The 15504-nt window shown below is 35.9% G+C and overlaps 2 protein-coding genes across 3 annotated transcripts; both read right to left on the bottom strand.

The window, feature by feature from the left end:
• Positions 1 to 2116: 2116 nt before the first annotated feature.
• trappc6bl (trafficking protein particle complex subunit 6B, like) lies at positions 2117 to 7543 on the bottom strand. Of its 2 annotated transcripts, none has more exons than XM_079885793.1 (7): positions 7427 to 7543; positions 6620 to 6711; positions 6420 to 6487; positions 5997 to 6114; positions 4873 to 4956; positions 4657 to 4750; positions 2117 to 4488 (listed from the first exon to the last, which is right to left on the bottom strand). In XM_079885793.1, exons 2-7 carry the CDS (start codon positions 6707 to 6709, stop codon positions 4457 to 4459), a joined length of 486 nt encoding a protein of 161 aa, XP_079741919.1. In that variant the 5' UTR covers positions 6710 to 6711; positions 7427 to 7543; the 3' UTR covers positions 2117 to 4456. The 2 variants fall into 2 exon arrangements, with proteins under 2 accessions (XP_079741919.1, XP_079741920.1); XM_079885794.1 differs by lacking the exon at positions 7427 to 7543 and adding an exon at positions 7340 to 7401 and having other exon boundaries at positions 3473 to 4488.
• Positions 7544 to 8150: 607 nt separating this feature from the next.
• LOC307167051 (uncharacterized protein) lies at positions 8151 to 13710 on the bottom strand. The gene is made up of 4 exons (XM_079885943.1): positions 13501 to 13710; positions 11846 to 12296; positions 9956 to 10234; positions 8151 to 9222 (listed from the first exon to the last, which is right to left on the bottom strand). The coding sequence occupies exons 2-4, from the start codon at positions 12255 to 12257 to the stop codon at positions 8753 to 8755; spliced, it is 1161 nt and encodes a 386-aa protein (XP_079742069.1). The 5' UTR covers positions 12258 to 12296; positions 13501 to 13710; the 3' UTR covers positions 8151 to 8752.
• Positions 13711 to 15504: the final 1794 nt, after the last annotated feature.

Below are 15504 nucleotides of genomic sequence, written 5' to 3' on the forward strand. Positions count from 1 at the left end.
CCTGCTGAACATCTTGGCAATTTATGTAGAAGACAAAAGGGTAAAGGTTGTTACCCATTTTTCCTGTCAATCAAGATGTTAAACAGTGCTCTGATGGCCTGACTTTATGACATTATAAAAAGATTCTCAGCTGCTCTAGTAAAATACGGCTTTTGAACCGAACAATAAACACGTTTTATTTTATTTTATTTTTAGCAAGCAAGTGTCCAGCATGCAAACTCCAAAACTATCCTTTGTACAACTGTGAAATGTACACTACCAAAAACTTTGGACACATATGAATGAATAATATGAAAGTTTTTGTTTTTATTATTAATTAACTCAATAAGATGTTCAGTTGCTAAGTGAATCCCAGTTTAAAAACAACCCTTTGTACATTTGTAACACATACACTATATAGCAACCACTTGAATGTGTCCAATATAAATATTTTTCTCTCTTTTCATTATTATTATTATTTTTATATTTAAAATCTTTTTTTTTTTTTTTTTTTTTTTTTTTTTTTAGATTCTTAAATATTTAATTTTATTTTGAATTTCTTTTTAGCAGCTAACAAGTATATAGCATGTGAATTCCAGTTTAAAAACCATCCTTTGCAACTGTACACAGTGTACATTTATAGCAGGTCTTCAGTGTTAATATTTTAAGCATTTTGCACAAAAAAACTCTTTAACATATGACAAATGTGCACATGCATACAGCATAGGCATGTTGAAATAACAATAACACATCAAAATACTTCTCACTACAAAGTATGCGCAAAAAAATTATCCAGTCCAATTTAAAGGAATAATCAGAATGGGAACTCCAATATCATCTCACTTTGAAGAACTTCAAATATATTCCTGATTTGCATAATATTTTTGGTCAGTACATAATTCCCATAATTCCATGTGTTATTTCATAGGTTCGAGCATTTTACATTATTTTAAATATCCAAAAAATGAAAAGAAAAAAAGAATCCATCTAAACATTTATTTGGTCATGTACACCAGTATAAATCTTAACAAAATATAATATACCACCTTACTGAACAAAAAAAAAAAAAACACCTTAAAGATCACACAGTTTTTTGATTGACACTACCGCTGATCTTACAATGTTTCACAATTCCACCACAGCACATTTAATGAGGTTTAATGAGCAGGCCTGTTAAGGCATCAGAGTAAGTCGTACACTTAAAGCAGTGGAGTGTTATGGTGGGATTTTGTGTTCCTCTCGCTGCATTCACGGACCAGCTGCAGCTCGTCTCAGTGGCTCGAGTTCCCATAGTTCCATTAATCCCCCAGCAGCACTTGAGGAGCACACACACACACACACACAGGAGGCAGAGAGGAGTGGGTGGGTTGTATTGTCCTAGTCTAGTTTATCATTTATATGCTCTTCTGTGAGATATTAATGCAAGTTAGCCAAAGAAATGCAGAACAGCTTTTTCAGCAGGCATTTCAAAGCAGTATCACATGCATCTGTTCATCCTAACAGGGGGATCTGCCTTCCATCAGGCACTGACTATATATATACAGTAGGCAACATTTGAAGTGGATTAAAACCTTTCATTAAAGTTATACATGAATTTTGAACAATACCCCATTCTTGTCTTAGGACAACTTTGATTCACTTTTTGATCCACTTCAAAGGTTGACTACTGGATATAGCATTTTTATATAGAGATTTTTAAGCCAAGCCCTTCATTTAAAAAGTACTCTCTTCACTGTAATACAGTACTGAAAAAAATGTTTTGGCCTGCATTACAACAATAAGCATTTTGGGATTTTGGAAGCATTTTTTATACAAATAAATTAAAGTGTATTTAATTAAAATTAAATGCAATTATAATGAAAATAATGCAAAGCATTTTAATGGTCTTAAAACAGACTTCATTTATGCAACATATCATTTTCTATATAGTTTAACTTATATTTATATAATTTATTATTTTTATCCTGTTTTGTCCTTTAATTTTGGGGTGAAATCAGTGTCATTTTAGTTTTATTAATATTTTGAATTAGCTTTTATTTTTACATTTTTAGTTTTCATGTTAATTTTAGTGCGTTTGTCATTTTATTTTTTTATTGTTAATAATGCTATTTAGATTTAATTATTTTTTTATTTTGTTGTAGTTATCAATAATTTTAGTGCTTCAACAAACTAATTTCAGGTTATTGCCAAAGCAACATTTCTATTTTTTTGTTAAATGTAAGTTTTATTTTATTTCAATTAACAGAAATGGTTTTAATAGTTTTAGTAAACGATAATAATCCTGGGTGAAATATGATCCAGATATTATTTGACAGTTTATTACTTTTTATCTTGCGATAAAGATTATGGAGGCCCACACAAGACATGCAGACAAAAAATATATATATCATAGCCACAAATTAGGAATTCATTCCCAAGACTTATTAATTCGTCCCCTCGTTTTGATTGAACTAAAACAAGGGAACGAATTATTATATCGAGTGCACAATTTACTTAAAACAAGGAAATGAAAAGTGAAAATGCTGACGTAGTAAGTCTTTAATTGTTAATTTGTGGCCACAATATACATATTTTCCTCAGCATGTCATGTGTAGGGCTCCGTCAAAACCTATAATGCAAAAATACTGCAGAGAGCAAGTCCATGCTAAACCACCAAAAGTAAAGTGAAGTGAAGATGTGTATGTGCTGGATGTTTGTTTGAATGTGCTGTGGGACAGAAGGTGTGTTTGAAGTTGTCCTGCAGACTCTCTTCCACTAACCCTTTCATGACATGGCAGGAGAAGTGAGACAGCTGGCGCTCAGGCTGAGGGCGTTTATTTACCTCCACCGGCAGCAAAGGAAAAGCACTCCACAAAAGAGGGCTCATGAATGGGCTCTCACTGGGGAAGCCTTCCTAAAGTTCTTTATGTGGGTCTTCCATTTAAGCACGGCACTTTTTGTTTGTTTCTTAAAACAGCAGAAGCTTTTGGGACATATAACGAGAGCGCATGACCTTACACACTAGGTCTGACAGGAAAAGAGGGAAAAATGCAAACAGTCTGGCATTCATAAACCGAAAAAAGAGCATTAGTTGTGTTTTGTGTTTCTGAGATATTGACATATGGGATAGTTGTGCAACATAATAATTGACGTAACAGTCTTGTGACTGGCATGTTTTTCTTTGATGATTCTTCTGCAACATGCGTGCCATCTAGATTCTTTATCAGCTTTAGTATTTGATTTCCTACTTCCATAGAAACCTTTTCTATCAAAACAATTGTTCAGGATATTTAAACAGTTTAAAAATCTCTTTAATCTGTGCTAAGATCATCTGAAATGTTTTCTAATGTTCTAGTACTTTTTCTACAGTTTCTGTGATAGTATTTTCTAAGTCATTTTCTTTACTATTATTTAAATGCCACATTGGTGGATTGAAGCATCAATCTCTTTTGAAAAGGAACAAAAAACGAAATGTTTTGGGTAACTAAGAAACAAAATACATATCAGATATTATAGGGTGTCAGACAAATGGATGTATTTTTATTGTTATATTGCATTCATTCTTTTTGGACATTCATTAAAATCCATCATTCGTTCAAAAAGCACTTTTTTTTATCTTTCATTTATTTGAATGCTTATAAATGTACCCAGAATTGTGCAGTAAATAAACAAGGACGGTACACAGAAAACTGTACCAACTTTTAAACACAAAACTTGGGTTAACTGAAGTACCAGCTGTAAAGAGTTCTCAGATTAACTTAAGTGCAAGAAGCTTGGACAAGATCATTCAAAAGAAACTTTTATGATGAAATATTTTTGAGCTTTCACTAGATGACATTCATCTGACTGACAAAGGTTGCCCTCTTCTGGTGAAATCCAAAATCTGTTTTTTGTTTCTAGTTCACCAGTAAGATACATTCCCAAACATTAAACATATTTCTAAACTAAAAAGAGCTGTTTTTCTTCAAATAAATAATCAGATTTGTCATTACTAAATAACAGATTTAGATCGCTTGTTTGAGAAAACTGTAAATATGAACTGTCCCAAATATGGAGAAATAATTTACATTTACAATAAAACAGTAGAAAAGCATCTATACATCTAACATTTTTACATCTAAGTTTTTTAATGTCTTATCAAACCAAAGTAAAATGGCCAAAATATGTTAAGTGACCTGAATCTGACATACAGTATAATGTGTAATAGTTACAAAATGTCACATTTATGAAAATACGCTTCCATGATTATCTGTTTCAGTAATTTAGTTTGCATTAAGAAGAGTTGAAGTATTCAGAATATTTCCAAACACGTCAAGACTGTATTTAAAGTGAAAAAAATATGTATAGAAATGCGTGGGAACTGTCTCACTGAAATATAACTTGAAACTGCTTTATATCAAAAATAATGTTGTAAACATGTAGAATCTATGTCCATCTAATTCACACTGACAAAGTTTTAAATGAAGAAACATTCGTGTTCATAGCTCATTAGTCCATCCTAGAGTTTCTGAATTACAACTTGGAATTTACCTATAAGGAACAGAAAAATGATACATGTGGATACACTTGTCATTAAAGAACCATTCAAATAGTACAACCAAATGTATTAGAATTATTTATCTGTTTGTTTAATCATTCATATATTTAGTTACTAAGAGTTAAAATGGTGAGGAATATATAAGGTTAGCATAGACTTACATGATGGCATTAAAGAGACCTCTGCGGTCACTACACCCTCCAAGCCCAGGTTAGAGAGAGCGCCCCGAATCATCCCACAGGAAAAGGCCAAGTACTGCAGAGAGGACGTATATAGATCTATTTATTTCACTTCTTATGGTTTAAAATTATAGACAAAATAAAATAAATGTCAGAAGAATATGATATAGTATGAATGGGCCTAAATATCATTCTCACTTTTGGGGCCTCCTCAAGGTATTGCTTTCCACTGGAAAACTGAGTAAGTAGTGAAAATTTGTTATCCTGTAAGACATATGTGCCCTAGAACAAAGCCAGAGAAAAGAAATTACAATAATGCTACATGTGTTGCCTTGCCACGCATTAAAATGCCCCTATTATGCTATGTTAAATGTTACCAATTTTGTTTTGGAGTCTCCTACAATGGGTTTACAACCTTTCAAGGTCAAAAAACACTTTGATTTTCTCATAATATACATTGCAGCATCACCTCTTTTCTCACATTGTCTGAAACGGCTTGATAAAGAATTAGTTCTCTCTAAACCCCTGCGTTTTGGAGAGTCTACTCTGCTCTGATTGGTCAGATGGCTCAGTCTGTTGTGATTGGTCTACTCTGCTCTGATTGGTCAGATGGCTCAGTCTGTTGTGATTGGTCTACTCTGCTCTGATTGGTCAGATGGCCCGGTCTGTTGTGATTGGTCTACTCTGCTCTGATTGGTCAGATGGCCCGGTCTGTTGTGATTGGTCTACTCTGCTCTGATTGGTCAGATGGCTCAGTCTGTTGTGATTGGTCTATCGCTCACAACGTGTGTCAGAAGCAAAACGCCCATTACCATATCTGAATTTCAGCTCTTCCTCAACACTTGATACACAGTGATACAAACAGTAATGATGAAGTCGGTGTTACTGTATCAATTCGAGCCTGAATCCTCATCCTTTAGATGCAAAGTGGATTTTCTTTGGCAGCATTAAAAAACAGTCTCTTCTCCACATGTTGACGACACAAACCAAACTCTTCCAGGCCTCAGATAGAACTGCAGTGTTTGAGGGAGGAGCAAAGTAGTGTAGCATTGTTTACAGGCAGCCAATGAAGACCATAGGCTGGCATTATGCAAATTTGTTATAAAACTACGTAGGTTTGTGCAGGAAGTAAAACTGGAATTACTGACGACTAGCTTCAGGCAGTTCAGAATCAGTTCTTTCCTTTTAGAGACAATGACTCCCTTTATCATGCTCTTTGCAACTTTGCAGACCTTTTATCTTCACAAACAGCTATATTACACACTACATGAAAGGTAATATCATAATAGGGGCACTTTAAATACATTATTGAACCTTCAGACCTGATGGTTAGTCCTCAAGTTGTCGATTTGTTTTTTGAAGACGGTGCTCCAGAAGTCTTTACAGAGGAACTTCATAACGTCCAGGTCATCTTTGAAACTGGGGCAGTCTTTTGTAAACCTTTTCAAAAACATATGCAAAATCATGCCATCATTAGATTTATAAACTCTGGATTAAAAAAAAATAAAATAATAATACAATGTAGAGCATATAAAAACAACGTGCGTTGCACTTTATTTCACAGTATGTGTACTTACAGTGTACACAAGAAAGTACTGGGTAAACATGGGTTACGGTTAGGTTTAGGGGTTGGTTCAGGGTTAGTACCTAGTTATTGCACTATAATAAGTACATAGTATGTACATGGGGAACAGGACAGAAAATAAAGTGCTACCACTATGTGTATAACATACACAACTCTGTACCTTTCAATCAGTCCTTGTCCAACTCTGAAGCCCATTGCCTCTAGAGTAGATACACACGTCACTCTCTCCTTAAAAAAGCAAATCAGAGCATGATACAAATACAAAAGACAAAATGCTACAACAAATCATCATTAAAGCAAAGGAAAAAAATATGATATGTGCAGTCTGGACATTTTGTAGATCGCAATGTAAGATGGTACCCTATCAATGTCCTCCCGGGTCGCATGCTCCTTGTACACGTGAGAAACAATCTCCATGTGGAGGAATTCAAACAGAGCGTCATCTGCCATATCTGAAAGAGAACATCCATGGAAAGTTCCTCAAACATCTGGAAACACTCTTACAGAAAAACAGCCATTTCTGGGTTTAACCCATTCAGGCCCACAGGCAAACTGAAGTGGCTCTACCACTCTTTTTCCACCTGAGAATATTTTTTTTAAAACGACTAGAGATGTTTTAAAAACAGCTGGCATAGAAGTATACAATCTGAGAAATTGTTTTTGACAACTTGCTGGATAATGTGTCACGTGTGGATGTATAATGGGAGAAATAGGGGGTCTGTGGACGAAAAGAAACCCAGTAAAAATAAGATTAAACTAAATAAATAAATCTACTGTAACATAACAGTACTATAGTGAGTAGAAAAAACTACTATAAAATAGATTTAACATATTTGTTATAAACATTGTTAATAGTATAAACTTGTATACATAACGTTATACATTAGACCTTTACAGAAGCTGTCTTCAATGTATGTGTTGTTTATGTGAATTAATTAAATGATGTATGTCATCAATACCGATGTCTGCAAGCTTACTGCTAAAAGTCTGCTTTATACATAAAGCTAAAAATCCTAAAAATGCATAAAATGCTCATAATCTGTATGATTGAGGTAAAGACAGCTGCTAATGTTACTGCACCTCAACAATAGAGCTGTAAACGTGTCAAACCTATTGACGATAAATATGATATGGCATTAACATAAACACACGTTTTAAAGTACTTACTCCTTGCACGTATCTTCAGTAATCAAATAAAAATACATTTATGAAAAACACCCCCAGATGCACACAATCCGTCTTCAGTTCTTCAGTATAGTATCGCTGATACTGACAACCAATACTGCCATCTGCTGTTATGGAGAACAACGATCCGACATCCGCGCTCACTCATTTAACCTCCATCATATTACAATTTAATACTAGCTCACAATAATACCGTTTCAATGTATTTTTCATTAAATAAATGCAGCCTTGGTGAGCATAAGAGACTCAAAAACATAAAGACAGATATATATATATATATATTAGCATTTACCAATTTATTTAATAAATAGATCTTATAATATATCATTTTAAAGCAACCTAATGATACATTTGTTACATATTATTTATTAGTTTATTATATAACTAATAAATAATATATAACAAATTTATCATTAGGTTGTTTTACTAATTAATGCCAAAATATCTGCCAATTATAGTCAATTTCAAAAGCTACGTAAAATAAGTTGCTCTACTTAAGTACAATTAAATGTGGATTTTTTTTTTTTTTACTACCACTTTAGTATGTTTTTAGCCAGACACTTTGACTTTTGGGCAATTTTTCTGCCACAAAACCCATACTTGAACGTAAATTTGACTTCTCAGTACCCTGATGTATACTAGTGAGAAAGATCTGATTTCTTTGTTTCTAATTTCTAATGTTTCATTTCTAATGCCAGTGCCATTACAACTAATCCAACCCTGATTTATTTTGCATGTGAAAAATATCATGACACATTTCAGTGAAATATTACTTTATAATAAGAGGCAAGCAGTTATTGAAATTAACAGAGTTATAAGTTCATACTAAACCACATATGAGTTGACATTAGACATAACATACACTCTTTTGTTAAAATCAGTCTTAAAGTGTTTCCCAAACATAATTGGAAGAAATTCATACTTTTGCACATCTTTACACTTACCAATGACCTTTTTTTTTCTCGGATAATGCAAGATGATTACAGACATAAAGCTACCTTGGTCCGAACTGCAATTTCAAAAGTTACTTACCATCTAAGATTCACATTGAGTGTTAGTTCGCAAACAAACCAAAGTAAATAAATAATAGCAATAAGTCTATCGTTCTATTTCTCCAAAGTGTTACTGATTAAAACATCAGAGCACTGAATATAATACTTTCCTATGAAACTGAAAGAAAAAAAAAATGCACATGTTGATGTTTCAGATATTGCATCAGACAAGCAACATCCTGAAACATCTACAGGACAAAAGACTTGTGGTGGTGTTCCTACCGAATGCATAACGTCCCAGTTACATTAACATCACTCAATCGTGCTTACACAGTCCATTCTGCACAACAGCGTTCTTGGTTGAGGATGAAATCTCTAAAGAAGGTGGGCTAGAAGTGCTTTCTTTGCACCCCTTCATGGTTTGAGAAGTCTCAATGTTACTGCCCGATTGAGAAGGTGACCTTTTGTGGACTTCCACGAGAGAGACCTTCCAAGGAGAAGCTGTTGGTTCGATTTTGGGCATGAGGAACATGGGACATGGCTCAAGAGTCTGCGTTTGAGCTTCATGCACGTTCGGACTAACTGAAGAGTCCGTCTCCGGGGATTCGAGCTTGGGTTGGTGGTTCCTGGTGAAATTGGAGAGCTGCTCCAGGACCTGGATCTGGCGGTCCATCATTCCCAGCATGCTGCAGTGGAAGGCTCTCTGCTCGGCCAGCTGTTCTCCAAGCCGGTGGTTCAGGATGGTGAGCTGCTGGAGGATGAGGCTGCTGGTCTCCTCAGAAGTTCCTGCTCGAATGAAACAAGAAAAACTGTGACTCATGAGGTCATTAGGGGTGTGTTCACACTTGGCATGTTTGGTTCGATTAAAACAAACCCTGGTGTGATTGCTCTGCTAGTGCTGTTCATTTGAATAAATGTGAATGCTGCCATTCAAAAAGATGGGTCTCGGTCTGCTTCCAAACGAACTCTGGTGCGGTTCAACTGAAATATGAACGCAACACAGACCAAAGACACGTAAACGAACCAAAAACGGGACATGATGTCAAAAGATGCGACCCTAAGAAGGACAGAATGCTCAAGCATCTCAATACCTGAGACATCAGAACCGCGTCTCCTCAAAGCAGATCTTCGTTTGTGTGTGACGGAGGGATTCCTGCTGCTGTTTTGACTCCTTTACACATTTTATAAGCTCTTCACGAGTTCTCAGCTGGTCAAAATACCATTATATGCAGGCTACGCACATAAGACGAGCGCAGATATCGCAGCACACAGCCTTGTTTTGGATGTTTGGTAAGTTCCGTCACGAAATATACGTAATAAAAGTCGACCAATCAGGTTGTGAACATGTTCCTATGCCTTTAGGTTCGGTGTCTTTAGGTTCGGTGTTAAAATGCCAATGTGAATGCTAAGCGAACCAGGACTAAATGTTTTTTTTTTGGTTAGGACCAAACGAACCAAACTACAAGTGTGAACACACCCTTAGTTTGTTGTACCACACAGAATTGAACCAGTATGTCACCTGGGAAATCGTCGTGGCCGCAGTCGGCGGCGTCTCTTGTACTTTCTGTACTGTTGGGAGTGCACAGGGATGGTGGTTCGGTCTTCACTGCATAGAGGTATTCTCCTGACAAGCCCAGGGTCATAACTTCATCTGGTCCTACAGCCCAGCTTGGAGGCTCAGAACCAGCCATGTCATCTGGATGGAGGCTCTCGTCAACATCAGGTTCAAGTTTAGACATGCTCTCAGGATCACAGTTCGGGATTAAGCCTTCAGGGATTACACCTTCAGGCCAAGGACCTGAAACCAGAGACAAACAGGACCAATCCTCATCTCGTACAGTGATCACAATTAAAATGGATACAATTATAAGGAGCAACTCTAGAGAGACTCCGATGACATTTAAAGCGATACTCCGCCCAAAAATGAATAAAGGTTTGGAACAACATGAAGGTGAGTAAGTAAATAATGCCAGAATTGACATTTTTGGTTGGAGTATCAAACCACATTTTTGGTTGGAGTATCAAACCTGTATCAAAGTCTGTGTGCAAACGGGAAGTCTAACCGATACGATACTGTTGCAAACTACAAAAATGTGAATTTGTGAAAACGGTGACGTCATGTGCATGCGTATTATGTGTTCAGTCTATAGGCACATAGTATTTCTTTACAAAGTGACATCGCCATCTACTGGCTTGGTATGAATAATACAGTGTTTTTAGTTGTTTTTGTGGATTCATTTGACAACGTTGTTGTCTATATGCGAAAAACGCAAAGGAAAAAAAAATATTTTTAGAACACTGTTGACATGTAAACGTACCCTTGGTGTTATTCCAGAAACAGGGTTGGGAAATGCTGGTCTAATTATTGCCCTGAAAACAAGGCAATAATACCAAGAACCTGATCAAATTAAAGGAATAGTTCACCCAAAAATGAAAATTCGGTCATCATTTACTCCCCCTCATGTTGTTCCAAACCTGTATGACTTTCATTCCTCTGCAGAACACAGAAGAAGATATTCTGAAGAATGTTGTCAACCAAAGAGTTTTGGCCAACTTCCATTATATGGACACAAAGACATTTCTCAAGATATCTTCTTTTATGTTCCGCATAAGAAAGAAAGTCATGTGGATTTGTAATGAGGATGAATAACATGAGGATGAATAAATGATAACAGAATTTTCTTTTTTTGGGAGAACTCTCCCTTTAATATATTGTATAAGATTGTATAAGGTCATGAAGTACAAATAATAAAATGTAACTAACCATATAATTGTACAAAATTACTATAAACATCAACTTATATACTATAAACATCTAACAAACCTGGATAAAGTAAGAAAATACGACTGGGTGGCCATATGGTCTAAGGTGAAAATGTAATAGCTTACCCAAAACTGAATATTCTGTCATCATTTATACACCAAAACACAGGTGACTATTTCTTCTGTGAAACTCTTTTTGTGTTCCACATACAGGCTCATTCGACTACAAAGAAAGTAAACTGGGAAATATGATAATTTGATACCAATGATGTCAAACCTGGTGCAAAAAGTCTTAATGGACCATATTTAAATATATGTGAACATGAATGGGATTATCAGTGAATAACAACTTGCACCTCACACAAAATGGCATGACTTTAGAAGATTTGGAATAGAGTGCACTAATCATAAGGACCACTTTTGTGGCGTTTTCATTGAGCCAATTACGTCCTCACATTCACTGTAAGGAGAAGAGCAGCATCAACATTCAGCATCCCATTCTAACATTAGTGTTCCACAAAACACAAGGGTCTGGAATGACATGAGGGTGATTTAAAGGACAGAATTTTCATTTTTGGATTAACTATTCCTTTGCATATAGACAAATAAACTGCAAGTCATGCAAAAAGGTAATGGGCAGCAGTACTGTCTGTGTGGTCATCCAGGTCTGCGAGTGAGCGTCCGAGAAGGTCGTGACCATCTGTGAGGTTGTCCTCCCTGCTTCCCGTCTTTGGTCTGCGCACCAACATGTGATCCAGCATATGAAAGTAGCGGAAAGACTCGACGGCAGAGAGGCGTGCAGCTGGACTTCGGTAGCTGGCCAGTTTGATCTTACGGTACTTATGTTTAAGGCTCTTCCAGCGGTTACGGATCTGGGTGACGGTGAAGTGGATGCCCCGCTTTGCCAGACTCAGACGGAGGCGTCGGAAGAGGGATTCGTTGCGCTGGCGCTTCTTGTCCAGCTCGTGGACCAGACCCATCTGCTCTATGAGGGCCAGCATGGCAAACGTGTCCGGTTCTGTCCACCACTTGTTGGGCTTCTTCTCATTCAGGTTCATGGTGTCCTTCCTGTTTGAGGCCCCTAAACATGCAACCCACTTCAGAAAGAGGGCAGATTAAAAAACTCGTTCAGATGTCTAACTCTCATTAGAGAGTAAAATGTATTTAAAAAGTGTATCATAAATTTATCATATGTATACATATCAAATGTATCATAAATTTAAAATGTATTTAAAAAGCATCACCATGAAATCAAAATGGAAAATTCTTGTTATTTATGGAATATTGTAGTATTTCTTTTAGAAATGATTTATTCCTTTGACATCATTATTCTATTGTTTTTTAATTAATGTGCCCTCATAATCTTTAGTCAAAAAAGATGAAAGACTCCCTCATGCAACAACATCTCTTCTCTGATGATGTGTTTACTGGCGCGAGGGCGAAATATAATTTCAAAATATAAAACAAGGAAATATTATGATGTAAAATTAATAAGAAATATTTTAGTATAAGGGGAAGTTCACACATAATGCACTGAACTGCTTTTTTTTCTATGTAAATGTTTCATTTATCACTGTTTGCCATTTCGCGTATGGTGTTCCAAACACGTGGCACTTTAAATAAAAAAATAAAAAATAAAAAAACGTATAAAAATAATATAAACCTTGCGTTTTTCTTCCTTTTACTGTTTTAATGTGAGAATGGCCCATTAGTAGTTACATTTTTTGACACTGACCATGTAAAGCCTTTCGTAAAAAGAGGCGCGTACCAAATACTGAAATCGGCATTCAACAGAAATTGCAATCGCATTTTTTTGGTCTATTGTGATGTATCTGGGTGAAACGACTTCTCAAAAGAGAGACAAAAATGTAGAGCGGAACTTAAATTTATCCATTGAAAATGTATTCGATTGTCGTTTGAAAATTGCTACAATCTCATGTGAGTGACAGGACGCTGGAAGGGAGGGATTATAATTGTCCCGCCCCCATGCCGGTGCACACCTCATAGGTTATTATAATTGTAATAATAAAATAATGACGTGCATTGTCCATTTTTATTTCATACTTATTATTAAATTTGTTTAAATGTTGATTTTTTTATATTAAAAACTTGTGTCAATCATAACAGTTTGTCAAGGGGAAAAAACAATTATTCATTTTGACTAGTGGTCTCAGATATTTGGACCTCAATGCAAGTCATTATTGTACGTTTTAGCCTACATAATTAGGTCTAGTCATTATTAAAACAAGTGAAATTCAGTATAAACCTCAACAGCAATAAGCATTCCCAGTCTACACAGACCTGTTAAGTTGTAGGCCTCCTGCACATACTGTAATGCAGAAGGGATTCATCGAAAACGCCTCCGCATCGACCGAAACGCGGTAAATTGGCGAAATGACAGGCTGCGTAAAAACATTTAGACGGTTGTTGATTGTGAAATATTTTGAATGGTATCAAGACACTGAGAACATCTGTTTACTTCATACTGTGCCTTTTCCCTCTTGGTTTCTCATAGAAATAGAACCAGCGGGTAGAATGACCATTAGCATGAAACATGAAATCTGACAGAGGCAGACATTAGCGGTCCGAATGATGTTTCCAATTAACCAAATACGATAGTTGTACAATTATTATGACTCTTCATTGTGTACTTTTAATTGAACGGCATTTAAAAATAACAATGGTCGTTTTTCTAATGTTAATTATTGTCCAGAACGTTACTTGTGTTGGTCATCCAGCCGGTGTTGTCATGTGATAATTGTTACTTTTCACAGCGATGATTAGGATGGACCAATGACAGTCGTTTGTGAATATTTGATAATGAGTTTTGTAAATACTCGAGTACAGATTGTTATGGTGGATTTTTGTTTTGTCTGTCATATAGGAATCTGTGGACTGAATATAATTTCATGATTATACATTTAGGTGTACAAATGTCCACCATAAGATATAACAAACCCTGAGATTTGGATGGGGCACAATGATCGATTCTGCTTTCTGGGCCATCAAGCGCCCCCTGTTGGAAGTATCCTACTTTGATAGAAAACAGTAACCTTTAGCTTTGCTTTGCTGTGCGATTTCTGCTGCTCCCGCTTGTGGTTGAAGAATATTACATTGTGACCTCGTTACTGCCACCTTGTGTATCGGAGTAGTGTTGATATTCTCATAGAGGTTCAACATAAAAAATGTTAAAAAAGGCAACATTTGCAAACCAGTCATTCTCCAATGACAATAAGTGGTAAAGTTACTGAATGGAAACATTTAAAAATTACTATACACCAACTGTTTCCATACTACACATACTTTTATAAAGATCCATTACTTAAAGGGATAGTTCACCCAAAAAATAAAAAATCTGTCATCATTTACTCACCCTCATGCTGTTCCAAACCTGTAAGACTTTTGTTCATCTTCAAAACATAAATGAAGATATTTTTTATCTGAGAGCTTTCTTTCCCTCCATTGACAACTACCACTTTGAAGCTTCAAAAAGTTCAGAAAGAGATCATAAAACTAATCCATATTAATTGAGCAGTTTAGTCCAAATTTTCTAAAGATACACAATCACTTCATTGAACAGATTGAATTTAGGCTTTTATTCACATACACTGATCAGCAAACATAAACAGAAGCTCAACCGAACCAGCTTAAAGCGTGAGAACAACCTCATTGGTTCTTGCTGAAGCTCAAACGTGCTGCGTAACACGAGAATGAACCTCATTGGTTCTTGCTGAAGCTCAAAGCTCTCTTTATGAATTTTCGTAGCTGTCAATGGAGGGACAGAAATCTCTCAGATTTTAATAAAAATATCTTACTTTGTTTTCCGAAGATGAATAAAAGACTTATGGGTTTGGAACGACATGAGGGTATGTCATGGAATGACAATTAATGACAGAATTTTCATTTTTGGGTGAACTAACCCTTTCAGTAATGAGTATGTATGCTGTGCACTAGGGGCGTCCCTAGTCCCTTTTTAGGAGGTCTTCTTCAACCCACCTAAATAATTGTGATTAGCTCCGTAATCTGTTCACAAATTCGTGATCACCTCAGTCCCCTTTATTCAGCGGCTCCTCCCTGTCTTTTAGTCAGTGTCAGCATGTTCTTCAGTCTGATGACAAGGTGTGTACTTGTATTGATAGATTATCATGGCACCTACATCTCTGCAGTCATAAATATAGTTTACATAATGTGATGCTGGAGCAATACAACACAGTTTCCCATCCACTGTAAAGTTTTCGCTGCGTTCACACCCCTCATCACACTACAGTTGTAAATGTAACATGAAGACATTTTAGAATTTTTGTT

This window comes from Squalius cephalus (assembly GCF_949319135.1).
Source record: "Squalius cephalus genome assembly, chromosome: 11".
Taxonomy (NCBI): domain Eukaryota; kingdom Metazoa; phylum Chordata; class Actinopteri; order Cypriniformes; family Leuciscidae; genus Squalius; species Squalius cephalus.